Source organism: Mycteria americana, chromosome 15 (assembly GCF_035582795.1).
Source record: "Mycteria americana isolate JAX WOST 10 ecotype Jacksonville Zoo and Gardens chromosome 15, USCA_MyAme_1.0, whole genome shotgun sequence".
Classification (NCBI taxonomy): domain Eukaryota; kingdom Metazoa; phylum Chordata; class Aves; order Ciconiiformes; family Ciconiidae; genus Mycteria; species Mycteria americana.
The window spans coordinates 3,250,787-3,263,979 of NC_134379.1; the positions used below are offsets into that span (position 1 = coordinate 3,250,787).

A 13,193-nucleotide genomic window follows, 5' to 3' on the forward strand; every position below is an offset into this window, starting at 1 on the left:
TGTATGTTGTTCAGATGATGCTGCTAGCTGGAAGAGGAGAATCCGCTACAATTAGAACATCTGCCTAATAAAATAAGAGCAGGGTAGACTAAGGGATTAATTCTCATACTGACTACAGTTTTAAAACTGTTGTGTCCATCAGGAATAATTCTATCACATCATTGACAGTAATGTTGATTCAGACCAATGTGGAACTGCTAGCCATCTGCAAAACTAAAATGGCTAAGAATGTTATTTCCCCAAGTTTGTGTAGCTTGAACGTTATTCTGGGTGTAAGATGGAAAAGCAATAGTTCACTACTTTCTGTGTTTACTTACTGTTTACAGAATGACGGGCTACCTCAGTAGTAAATAGTGTTTTCAAAGTAATCTTACGAAAGACTTGTGCTTCAGTGGGGTAGGTTTCCTTCTGCCCACCTTATCGAAAGCAGTGATAATAAATAATGAGGCTCGGGGTTAAGACTGGAAGGAAGCTAAGAGTCTGAAGTACTGTACTTATGATTTGTTGGTCAAACAGTAGTAGTATTTTAACTTTTTGAAGGTGTGATCTGAAGTGCAGAAAGAAATGGGAACAACTATAAAATGGCATTTCAAAAAGCTAACTTGGACTTACAGTTTATTGATTCATAAGAACCTTGTTCCAAATTCTATTAGCTTCTGGTATTGTAAACTGCTTGTTTGGCAAAACTTAATGCCAGTATGTTGGCTATGTTCTTAGTCTCATTACATCTGTTTTAAGTTGTTGGTTATTTGGAAATGAGCTTCATAATGTTTGCCATTTTCCTGAAGTTTGATGTTCCATATCGGATCCATTACCAGGCAGTTATGAAAATGCATTCTGACTGACCATTTACAGGAAGTCTGGAAATTCTTCTTAACAGCTTCTGGTTTAATCTTTTCAAGATTGCCATTAGTGACAACTTAATTAGTTTGGCCCCCTATTTTTAAACATGATTTTCACACCCGGAGAATATGGAATGTACCAACATACCAAATTCTCTGATCTTTTACCACTGATGTTTGCCGGTCTCGATTGGTCAGTTAGCATTTTTCTTTGAAACGTGCGCTGTGTAGAATAAATGCTTGTGTTGCAGATTCCTTGAATTTTTGTTAATTTTAGTCAGCAGTCAACTTTCAAGTCTTGTTTCTTTTAAAACATGTTTAGTCAGTAATAGTAGATAGTGCTAGTATCTCATTCACGCAGTCTAAGGCATGCCTTTCTAGAGGCAGGCCATCTTTGTTGCTGTAATTTGTGTTATTCAAGATTTCTGAGATATTCTCATTTAGAGAAATTGTGGATAGTTGGTTAGAAAGGCAACGTCTTACCAACCTACTTTCTTACCTACCTTTCGTACAATGTCTTTCTACCTTCTTTCTGACCTACTAAATATATATATTTTTATAAGTATATGTATTTTTTACACTGTATGTTCATAATCCATATGTTTTGCAGATCAGTGGTGAAGCTCAGGAACTCTTTTCTGTCCGCCATGGTCCAGTTCGAGCTGCACGGATTTTACCAGCTCCACAAATCAGTAAGTATATGTTTATATGGTTCGTAATTAAGCATAACACTTTGTTAACAGATCTTTGTCCAAATCATTGCTATGACCTGATAGGTTATAGAAAAATTGTAGAAAAATCTACAATTTTTCCATTCCTTTTAAACTGTCACCTTTATAATAGCTTTCTACAAGTATTACTTACTACTTTTTTCCTCCTACTCTGTAATCCAGTGTTTTCTCCAGTTTCATCTTCAAATTTTAGCTTTGATGCTGCTTCCTTTGTAGTTTAGAGGATATCTAGGTGTATCTGTGCTCAAAGATCAGTCCGGAGATGTTAACGATTCTGTTTGGCAATATTTATTATCAGTATTTTATTGCTATTAAATAATATTAAAATTACTTTTTTATAGCAAGGCAGTGGCTGATAGCAGTAGATCTAGAAATTATTAATGTTCATTAAAAACTCCTGTTATAGTGCATATAAAGTCTATTCATAATGTGATGCCCTTCTAAAGTGTAAAACTCTTTAGAAGAAGGATAGTATGTGTATTTTGTTTTTGTTTTGCTTTGTTACCCATTCAGGAGCTGAAACTGAAACAATGTCAGTAAGGTAATGCAAGAAGTAGTTGATCTAAGTAATACAGTTTGTACGAAGAGAAAATATCCTTTTCTGATTATTTAAATATTTCTGAATAAAATATCAAGTATTTTCGAAGCTGTGAAATGATCCAAATAGTCTACTGGTACATGCATTAAGTTTAGCAGTTGCAGCTTTTTATGATGTTTTTAAAATAGACTGCTTTTCCACTCAAATAAAAGTAACGAGAAAATGTTTGTTCTAATTTGTTCCTCTTCTGCTTATTTTATGTAAACTTTATTCAAACAGTTTGACCTTTTTAGTGGTTGAACTTTTATCATGATCCCTTGAGTACCGATAGGCACCTCCTCTCTTTTACTGCTTAAATACTGCTTTATCAAGTTCTAAGACAAGCTGCTTAGTTTGTTAAACAGGATTGTTTCGGAAATTCTGAGTTAACCCCCTGGAGGAGCTTGCTGCAAAATTTAAGCAACTATGCATAAACAAGCAAATCCTTTGAAAAAATGACACGGTTCAATCTAAACACAAAATCCAATTGTAGGCTTCTTAAAGGTCTAAGATCTGTTGGTGTCCTGGCTCAGTTTTGGTTTTGGCAGTGTTTTGCTTATCCACGCTCCCTGTAACTTCAACTGGGCGAGGTATTCTGTACAGCTGCTGAGTAGTATTTCTAGTTTCAGTGGGTTGCCATGTTTTACTTCGGGGATGAAAAGAACGTACTTCTAGTATGAGCAAAGTTTTTTGGGATTCTGCTGGGTTACAAATGTTACTAGTATATTTTGAATTAATTGGTGAACTAAAAAATATAGCCTAAAAGCTAATTGTTTAAATTTTAACTACAAAAATAGTAAATTATAATAACTTTGAGTGTTTCAAAGAAAGTAAATGAAGAAAGTTAAAGGTTTAATAGACACATTTTATATTGTCTTAGCGATTTCCTGAGCAGAGGAATATACGAAGTATGAGTATAGGTGGTTCTGTAACTCTGTTATAGGTTAAAATAATTTAAAGCAAAATACTTCACAAGCATTTTGTGCCTTTTATTCTGTTTATGGTAACACTGCATAATTCCTGATGAGCTATGTTTTTTTGCTGTTGTGTGTTGTTAAGTAATGGATGTCTATGCCCCTTCCTCTCTCAAAGGAAAAAAGAGGAGAAAGAAGTGTAAATGAAAATGAAGTAAATGAATTGAAGGACCTATAAGGTCTGTTTTTTCTGATAGCAAAATAGTGCTTTCTGATTTTTCAATCTAGTAAGTTACACTGCTTATGAACTCCTTCAAGCACTTACTCTCTGTCTCTAAATCGCATATATTTAGTATCTGACAATGATAGTTGTTACATTAGAAAACTATTCAAATTAGCTCATATTAAATTAAGTCAACCCTTTTAAAAACATGTTTTGGTCTCTTTTTACATGGCTTGGTTTAAATAAATCTTTGATTAAAAGTACATGAATGTATCATTGACCAGTATCTGGAATCAGATAAAAGTAAAGCTGTAATAAGAGGCCTTAGATAACTAACACATGAGCTTTAATGATTCAGAACAAAATAAAAGGAATTTGTAAAGGAGAAGCTGATTACCATCAGCAGGCTCAAACACTATTTTACTGTAAAGCTGTAAAAAGGGAATTATTGAAAATAGGACTCTCTTGGTGGATGGATTTGGCACGTTCCTAGAAACAGATCTTAGTCTGTGATAAGAAGCTCATTCCCAGGTGTGAAAGGAAAGCTCATGGTTTTAACTTGGTGACTTTACAGTAGCAGAACTTAATAGTTTGTCAACTATTTTGTTAAAATACTATACTCCTTTGATGTTAGATCCTCTGCTGCATCATGTGCTTCATAGCATAACAAAGCATTGTTTCAAAAGAGTTATTTCATACAGGCTTATTTCATGCAGGCCTATTGCAAAGGAGGCCTCCTCAAATCTGATTTAGCCAGGTTATAAGTGGTCCTAGTAGCAGGAACGTGGTGCAGTATCTGGAGCTGGCCTTGCATGCTGCCAACTCAGATCCGGTGAGGTTTATTAGTTCAGGCTCTGTGCCATGCTAGAGCAGTTAAATGGCTCCTGGAACTGTTCTGACCTGGCAGCTATACTGCAATGTTCCTGCAGGGTTTTGTCTGAGCTAACAAACCAGGCAACACCTGACCTGGCCCAGCACTGCAGCACTTTGATGTCTCGGTGTCCGTGGCGTGGTTGGTCTGCAGCCTGGATAAGACGTCCGTAAAGAATCAAGAGATTTCTGTAAATAACACTGAAAAAGGTAGATATTAACTTTTCTCTGTGGACAGAGAATATCTACTGTTGAAGGCAACAGTAGATATGGTGTTGACTATTTTCTACAGCTTCCAATACAAATGGCCTTTTTGGAGACTGTAGTTTTACACTGTGACCAAATTTTGGGCTTAAGAGAAGAGATAAAGTTGCATAACTAATATTCAGTATATGAGAACATCTCTGTCTGGATGCTGTCAGTCTTAGAAATAAGAATACTAAGTCCTGGCACTTTGCGCACCACATGCTGCATTATCTGCTGGGCTGTCTGGTTGGCACAGCTTTTTAACTCGCCTAGCGCTTCTTCACTTTCAAATCTGTGTGCTGATTGAGTTTAGTACTTACTTTATGTATTCAGGTGCCTGGTTTGCTGGGCTCCGGATTTTTCTGTCTCTTCAGCTAAAACAAGCATGCAAAGATGTGTTTGAAGACAAATTGATGTGACTTTGTGATTATTAGAAGGGAGAAAATATTAAGTGGTAGATACAAAACAAAGCTGGAACTAAGCTGGTTAAATTTAGCTACCGTTCTCTGTGAAGAGGAAACTACAGTTGGGAACATGATTGGAGTTAACGATAGTGGGAGAACCAAGCAAAAAGCAGGGTGTATTACCTCCCTCCTCCTCCATTTTATATGATTCAAATTTGTGATGTCCTCACTACTGCTCAAGTTACTCTGTACTGGGCTTCCTCTCACACAATACCTAATGGCTCTATTTAGCCCCACTAACCTAATTATTCATATTCTTTGTTCAACATGTTTTCTAATTTTTCACCACTTCCTCTAGATGATGCCTTTCTCATTTTTCTGAGGTAACTGACTGCATGATACATACTTGTAGAATTGAAATGATACTGAGTTTGAGTTCTGTGTATTATTAAGTATTCTGTCTTGGATATTCTTATGTTTGTCTTGTGCTTTTTCTCTTTTGATTAGCATTTCCGTGATATTTATAGAAACATTAAAAATATTACTTATTTAGGTTTTCTGTAGTAGTTGTATGTTCTTTGACCTGTGAAGTCACTATTAAAACAGATTCAGAACTCTTAGAGTATTTTAAAAAATGTGTTGTTTGAGGTTCATGGCATCTATACTTCTGAATCAGTGCTAAGGAAATAATACATTTACTTCGGATAGCTTTGCTATTCTTTTTCGTACAAAATCAGAATATTGCTGCTTTCTGGAATGGGTTAGTGCCACCATCTCCCATTTTTCATTACTTACCCCAGGTCATTTTACAAAACCCTGGCCAAATACCTGCTTTCTGCCTTGTGCTATCCTATTTAATAAGGTAGGCTTGCACAGTTTAAAAGTCGATCAAGAAACTAGGAAAAGTTGCAGGAATAGCATTGTGTGGTAATTCATGGTTAAAGGGTACATGATGACAGGCTTGTGTGTTGAAGTTTGGATCGGTCGTCGTCTGTAAAACCTATTTCCATGTCTCAGCATTATGAAAATAAATTCCTCCAGTGAACTGAATTAATTTATTGCCATTTTCTAGATTATGCTGCTTGCAGAAAAGATGATCTAATAGTCCTACATCTCTCAATGAATTTGACTGCTTAGCCAAATTGACTGATAAGGAAAAAAAAAAAAAGGCAAATAAGAAAGGAAATAAAAGAAATCAGAGGTACTATGTTTAAAACAACTATGAACTATGGATGAAGGGTTGAAAACTAGAATTAACATGAAAAGCTAAAATTAATTGGGACACAGAGTAGTTTGGCATTTGAAAACCTAAAAGTGTTAAAAGTTTAAATTTTGCAGCAGATTTATCTCTGCACTCTACTACTTATGTCTTTGATTTTGGTAAAATAAAGTTTGAACCTCAAAAGCTAACTCAGCTTTATGTGCAGGTATGCTTAAAAGAACTATAATATTTAGGTTGCTTTCTAAAGGAAGGCAGATGTGAGTTTTGTATATATTCAACCACTTGGGTGGCTTAGTGGTTTTAAGTCCCTGAAGGCCAAAATAATTGCATAGTATGTGTAGTAGGGGAACTAGCCCTACAAGCTGAACAAGCAGTAGCAGTTGGTAGCTAGATTTGGATTGGTGTAAGTGGGTCATGCAGGTGTGCATTTAAGTTTTGGTGTTTTGCAACTGTTATGCGGGTTGTTATGGTATAATGAATGTTAATGTATGTGGATTATAGAAATTACAGAACAGAATTCTCGAGCATAGCAAGTAAGCCTTTTATAGATATTATAGGGAAGGATTTTGGAGCACGACATCTTAAAATACTAATTTCTTTGAAGCTGTGTGGACTGACTTGTATGCTACCATTTCAGTTCTGGCCACATCACGTCAATGCTTTAGACCATTAGACCTTAAACTTTCACCATGTTAGACTGATATGTCTTTTAAGTTTTTCAAACAAGATTAAATCAAAATAAAATATTTCTATCTGTCTCTAATGTGTGACTCTAGAAACACTTATCTCTAGCAAATGTTTCAAGGTCATATTTTTGTTTTTTTTCATATAGAAGCTACATAGTTATCAGAGAATAAAAGTGTGGTGCTGTGCAGAAGAAAAAACAACTTTATGTAAACATGCATAGGTCTGTCTCTTTGACAGAATTGCCAAGATAATGTTCTCCAGCCACCATTGCTTCTTGCAACATTGCTGTCTTATAATCTTAGACATGGGAGGATGGAATGGGCTGGGGAGGCAGTAGATGTGGAAATCAACTGGAGTTGAAGGGGTTCTAGGGTGATAACTTTTGGGGGATGTTAAGAAACCAGTATGATGGTGCAAGTATTGGAGAGGGACTGTGAAACTTGAGATGTCTGGGTGACGCTGGGAGTTCAGGGAGATAGAATAATATGATGCTTATGGTCTAGAACATTAATCCTAAAGGAGCACCTGAAGGTCTGGGATGAGGACAGCAGTCGCAGCGCCATTGATCAGGCACGATATTGAGTAATGCAGTTAGAGCTTATCTGTGCAGGAAATGGAGCGTTTATAGATGCTACCCTGAAGCTGAGGAAGGAATTCACACACTGTTTTTAGGACTGTCTCGAGCCTCTTCACTTCTGTTTCAAGTTGCACATATGCTTTTTTGCATTTGTGTTCAATAAGAAAGCAGACACAAAATGCTAGTGATTGAGAAATGTTAAGAAAGACTTTTTTTTTTTTAATTCCCTTCTTCCCCCTCACCCCACCCCCTGCCCTGAAAAGAAGCAGCCAAGTAGGGAGTGAAAACCATACATAGTGAATGCCAGCCATTTGGTCTAATGCATTTCCAGGTACTGGTCGACTACTACGCTGACATGGGCAGGACCACAAATGCAACACAATTTTCAAGTAACAGATAGAAATAAGAGGGGTGTAGTTGAACAGGAGATGCACTGCATTATTAAATGGCTGTGATGGAACTTGATCAGTGGAATCACATACCAGAAAAATATACTCCATCGTGCATATATGCTATTGCTGAATAGGTCAGAATTTGACATTTATACGGTGCATTTCTTACTCAAGGGAAATGAGGGTACTTTTCATGGGTTTGAGTAGCTTTTGAGTTCCTGTGAAAATCACTGGGGTTTCATTTTTATTCTTCAAAAAGGTGTGCTGCTGCTGTCATTACTATTATTATTGGCATTATTGAGAGGCCTTAGCAGGCCCAAGAGATACCTATTCACAGTTTCATCAGAAGTACAGTACATAAGCTGCTTTCAGCTTATGTGTAGATAACCTTTTGACTTCATAAAGTTCTAAATGTTGATTTGTATGAAATTTCATTTAGCCACAGATATTTTTTTTTCAGTTTTAAGTATACTGACTGAAGTTAGATGTTTTTTTTTTTTTTAAAAAAACATGTATCGTTTAGCTAAATGGAGCTGTAGATAAGGTGGTGCCTTGTTGGCAGGAAGGACAGTTTTCATTACTTTAATTGTGTGATTTGTCAGGATTTTCAGCTTTTTATAAATGCTGTAGTGTTATATGACAGAATTAAAAGGATTTAGAATAAAAGGAGTTTAAGAAAAAGACTTTGCAACAGGATTTCAGGACTTTTTGTATTTGAGGGATTTAGCTAGCTGTTTTTCATTTCAATCATCCTGCTGCATTTTGTTAAACACTGTGTGTGGAGCAGGTGTGTACAACGTCAGTATATCGCACATGCAAATAAACACAATTTTACAAATAAAAATTAATCCACTATAACTTGGAAGATTAAATCCCACCGCAGAACTAGGAAGGGTTGCTGACTCCATTAAGCATTGCAGAGTGCAACACATGTCGCTTTTTGCAATCTCATGAATGGGACCGCTATTAACCTGATTTAATGCCCTGCAGAGTCCTCAAAATAATGATCCTTTTCTACAGTATTAATATTTACATTCTGAAAGTATATATTTGAAGTAGAAAATGGATTTTTCTTTTTTCTTTTTTTTTTTTTTAAATCAGGACCTTGGTTATTACAGACTGAAATCAGAAGTTTAAGCACCTATTGTACAAATTTTGCAAATCTCTATTGTGGGTATTAAAAACTGGTATTCCTTTTGATTTTGTGCAGTTGTTTCCCTGTACTCCCCACCACCTTTCTTCCCCTTGCTCCCCCTTCCTTGTCGTTAAACTTAGAACTAGACCATAAAGAAACATATGAATTCATGTGTCTAATATATCCTAGTAAAAAAAAAAAAAGAAAAAAGTATAGTTAAATACTTAAGGTAAAATCCTGGCTCCACTTAAATCAATGTCAGAACTCCTGGTAGTCAGCATTTCACCCTTAATGCTGAGAGACTAGCTAAGTGAACAGAAACAAATGGAGTTCATCTGTTACTTGTATTGAAGAAAACAAATTGGTTGCCAGATTCTTAAGAAGACTATATGTTTCATTTATCAATTTACAGGTCAGTACATACAGTACAGGTATGACTCATAAAAGACCTTGAAATAATAGGAATAAAAGGAAAATACATCTGGCTGTTTTAGGTTACTTGTAATGCTATTGTTGACGGTGAAATTATTGATGTGACCCATTTGACTTTATAAATACCCAAATGTGTAGGAGCGAAGACTTATCCTTGTACAGATGAGAGTACTGAACAGTTTTTGTTACAAATTAATTGCGTGTACCTGAGTTATTAATAATTAACAGAGACTGTTATGTGAAAATGTATATTGTTAATTGTTGTGCCTTTCTGAATAATTGATTTAGTGCAGGTACACCACTATTTGTGAATTAAATTTTGAACAGACTATATCACTAATATTCTTTACAGATCAAAGGGTTCAGTATATAATGGAGGAAAAAAAATAATTCCATTATTCACCACACACATACGTACCTATAGATAGATAATTAAAAAGGCAAAGGTTGAAAGAAAACGGAGGAAATTTAGTAGTGTTGTTGTTGGTTGTTCTTCAGTTCTTTCAGTTGGGTAGAAACATACTCTGGAATTTAGTAAAACTGCTCACAAGTAGAAGAGAGATTTTTGACTCAATTTTAGTTTCATTTCTGTTTACGTAGCAATAAGGCAAAGTTTTCACAACTTTTAAAATCCCATTTTAAGAAGTGTGGCGTATTTAACAATTTGATGGTTCTGGAGTCAAGGTGTGACTGCAGTTTGGAGAGACGAAAGGCTGGTTTTAACTGCCTAGCTCTGGTGCCTGCGGTGGCGGCAGCATGCATGGACGCCGGGGCAGGCAGGACTGTCTCAGCAGCTGAATTGGAGCAGAGGACGAGCCCACGCTGGACTCTGCTGCTGGGGCTGCGCTGGTGTTACCTGGTGAAGCTCATCCCAGAAGTAGATTGGATATGTTGTTAGAGTCGTGTTTTCACTTTGAGCGAACGGCAGGCATAGCCTGAGTCTCACTGGAAGTCATTGGAGGTTGCTTTCTTAAAGGCTTAAATCGCTTGGTGGCAGAACTTATTGAAGACTGTTTTGAATTTAATCTTGTATTTTCTTAGGCACGGAGCATGGGCTGTAAGCATGGCTGTGCTGTGGGCGAACTCTAGCAGCCCAGCTTGTCATGTGCTCGAGAGAGTGGCTCTTACGCTGCTGCGCTCTTATGGTTAACACTCTTATACTCCACTTATACCTCAGTAGAATAAATTGGAAACCAATGTGGGAAACCCACGCAGAGCTGGTGACAGCCTTATTACAGGCAACTTTTGTAAAACAATGAAAAGTGAGCAAGTGTTACTTGTTACAGTTACAGAGTCCTTAACCCCGACTGACATGAATAGAAAATAACTCCAAAATCCTGGCCAGATTTTGCTACTTGTTTTGTTACTCATTGCTGTCTCTTTCAAGAACAGTTCTTCCAGTGTTCATGACTCTGCCTGTTATTTGTATTTCTATCACTAATCTTGTACAGGCTGTGAGTTTTGTATTATGTATCCAATATCCTTCCAATATATTGGGCCCCCACAACATACATACCTGGACCTTGAAAGGTAACACAAGCAGTACATAGTGATTTGCTTTTTTCTTTTTTTGTTTTCCCTCCTATTAGGTGCTCAGAAATGTGATAATTTTTCTGAGAAGCGGCCTCTTCTTGGTGTGTGCAAAAGCATTGGATCTTCTGGGTAAGAATATTTCTCATGAATAAAGTCTTATATATAAATTGTAATGTCATGTAAAAAACCCAGTAGATCACATCTTTAAAGCTCTATTCCCTTTTTGCTCATGGGATAACACTGTGAGGTGCTTTTAAAGTTTTTTTCAGTGTGTCAGCATGCATTTGCCTATGACTTAGGCTTTTTAAAAGGAATAAAAAAGAGACTTTTGATATAAAATAGATTAAGAGGTATTTTAAGTTTATTTTGATCTCAATGTAATCACAATTTTATGATTAGCCTTTTCTGATATTAATCCTGGTCAGAATTATTTATTGAGAAGTGTCTAAAGCAATCTCTGTGTCTTAAAAAGTAATTAAAAGATGCTTTCAAGCAGTAGTCATATACCAAATTAATTACAAGCACCAAGCAATTTAATTGTTACAGCCACTCACTGTTTATTAGCAAAATACATGTTAAATCTACTTCTTTGATTTAGAAAAATAAGTTAACAGTCTTGTCTTGTGCTCTCTGGACACTATTGTTGTATCACCCCTGTTATAAAAGAGGGCCCTAAGATATTTTATGTCTGTTTGATATGTTGGTTTGGACAATGCAAAGGATTTATAGCTATACCTACAGGAAAATATGTGCTTTTCCAGGGTAATCCTCTACACAGCGACTGAAAGGCTAAACAGTTGAAGTAAATCTTCTTACAGTAGTAAGACTAATTCTGTGCCGCACCTTTTCCAATTAAGAATTTAATCACTCTGGGTGTGGAGGAAGACTATCAAATCTCTAAATTTCTCTGTATGTATTATTATTGTGTTAAAGTAGAATATTAATGTTACCTGTCTTAAATGTTTAAAACAAAAACCATGTAGGGTAGAGAAGTGAAATGTCTTTCTCTTGATGTGTTTACAACTTGCAAAACTGTTTATAGTGCCTTTTCCTCCTTCCCCGTCCCGCAAGTGTATGTAATCTCGTGAATAACTTTTTCTAAATAAGAGTGCATATAACCGGTGATGCAAATACTGCTCTTGTAGGACTTTCTGCCTTAATCCAAACAGTGTATTTATATACATGAAGGATATGTTGGATGGGAAAACCTTTCCTTCATACCTTTGCTTTAGAAGCTGAGGTATCTGAGCAATGACCAAACTATAAGGATGGTTATTTTCACTGTGTTAATTGTATTCCTCAGCTAATGGGAAATACTCCAAAGTTACTGGTAGTTTTTGCTTTTCTACAAAAAAAAAAAAAAGCTCGAATGTTTTCAAAATGAATGGATAGGTTTGTGTTGCTACTTATCAGTACTTAAATATCTGCAGATAGAAGATCTTAAATCAGGCTTTCTGCTGGGACCAGAAGACTAGCACATCCTTAAAAAAAGGAGACTGTGCTACAGGCTCTTGTTTACCCATTTAATAAAGAACCAGTTTGCTCATGGTGGTAAACCTTCAACAGAAAATTCTGAAACACTTTTCTACATTTACTGTTCATTGCAAGTTACTTTTGCAAGAGTCTTTGCAAATTAGCTATTTTGTCAATAGCTTTCAGATTAAGAGTTCTCTCTGATAGTTTGCCCTCAACTGGAGTCACACTCCTTTTAAATTGGCTGAAGTGTTGCACTTGTGTTTTCTTCTGTTACATTCATAGATAATTTGATTACATTTCTGTAATGATTGTTATGCATAAAGAAGAATTTGTGTAGAACACTAAAATAGCTGTGTCACGAATGGCCTCTGAAGCGGAACGACCATTTTAGTTCTGTTCTTAACTTGGGGTTTTGTGCTTAACATTGTTTCCTATATATCTTAATGGTTGTGGACAGACAAAACACCTTGTTTAATCATGTATCTGAAGAAAATACTACATTTATTCTAGAGGATTTATTCCGAAGCACTTGATATTTTCACTACAGTGATCTCTTCACCTACTTTGGAGATTATGCTTGGCTATGGCATGAAATACCGCAGCTGTCAGCACACTACTGAAACTGTTCAGGGAATAGGAGGCCTATTCTGTCTACTGAAATGGCAGGTGAAATAGTTAGTGAAATGACGTAGCACTGGCACTAACGTATTTCCCATTGAACACAAAGGTAAACGGAGCGTCTAAAAGACTGAATGATTTTCTCAAAGGCAACTAGTCCAAAGCAGATCCAGAAGTGAAATCCAAGTCTTCAACACACATTCTGTTATGCTGATACATTAAACTACATCTTCTTTCTTTAATATAAACTGAATGAGATGGGACATGGTTATAACAACAGGGTCAATGTCCTTATCTTTGCAAGATGTAGTCTC

The 13,193-nt window shown here is 36.1% G+C and overlaps 1 protein-coding gene across 9 annotated transcripts in view; it reads left to right on the plus strand.

Annotated features, from left to right (window-relative positions):
- The window catches only part of BCAS3 (BCAS3 microtubule associated cell migration factor), a 378,393-nt gene that overhangs the window by 16,931 nt on the left and 348,269 nt on the right, over positions 1-13,193 (plus strand). For all 9 annotated transcript variants that reach the window (XM_075517892.1, XM_075517894.1, XM_075517888.1 and 6 more), the window contains exons 6-7: positions 1,453-1,534; positions 10,842-10,914. In XM_075517892.1, the coding sequence (XP_075374007.1) occupies positions 1,453-1,534; positions 10,842-10,914 (155 nt within the window). The remainder of the gene's footprint in view (positions 1-1,452; positions 1,535-10,841; positions 10,915-13,193) is intronic.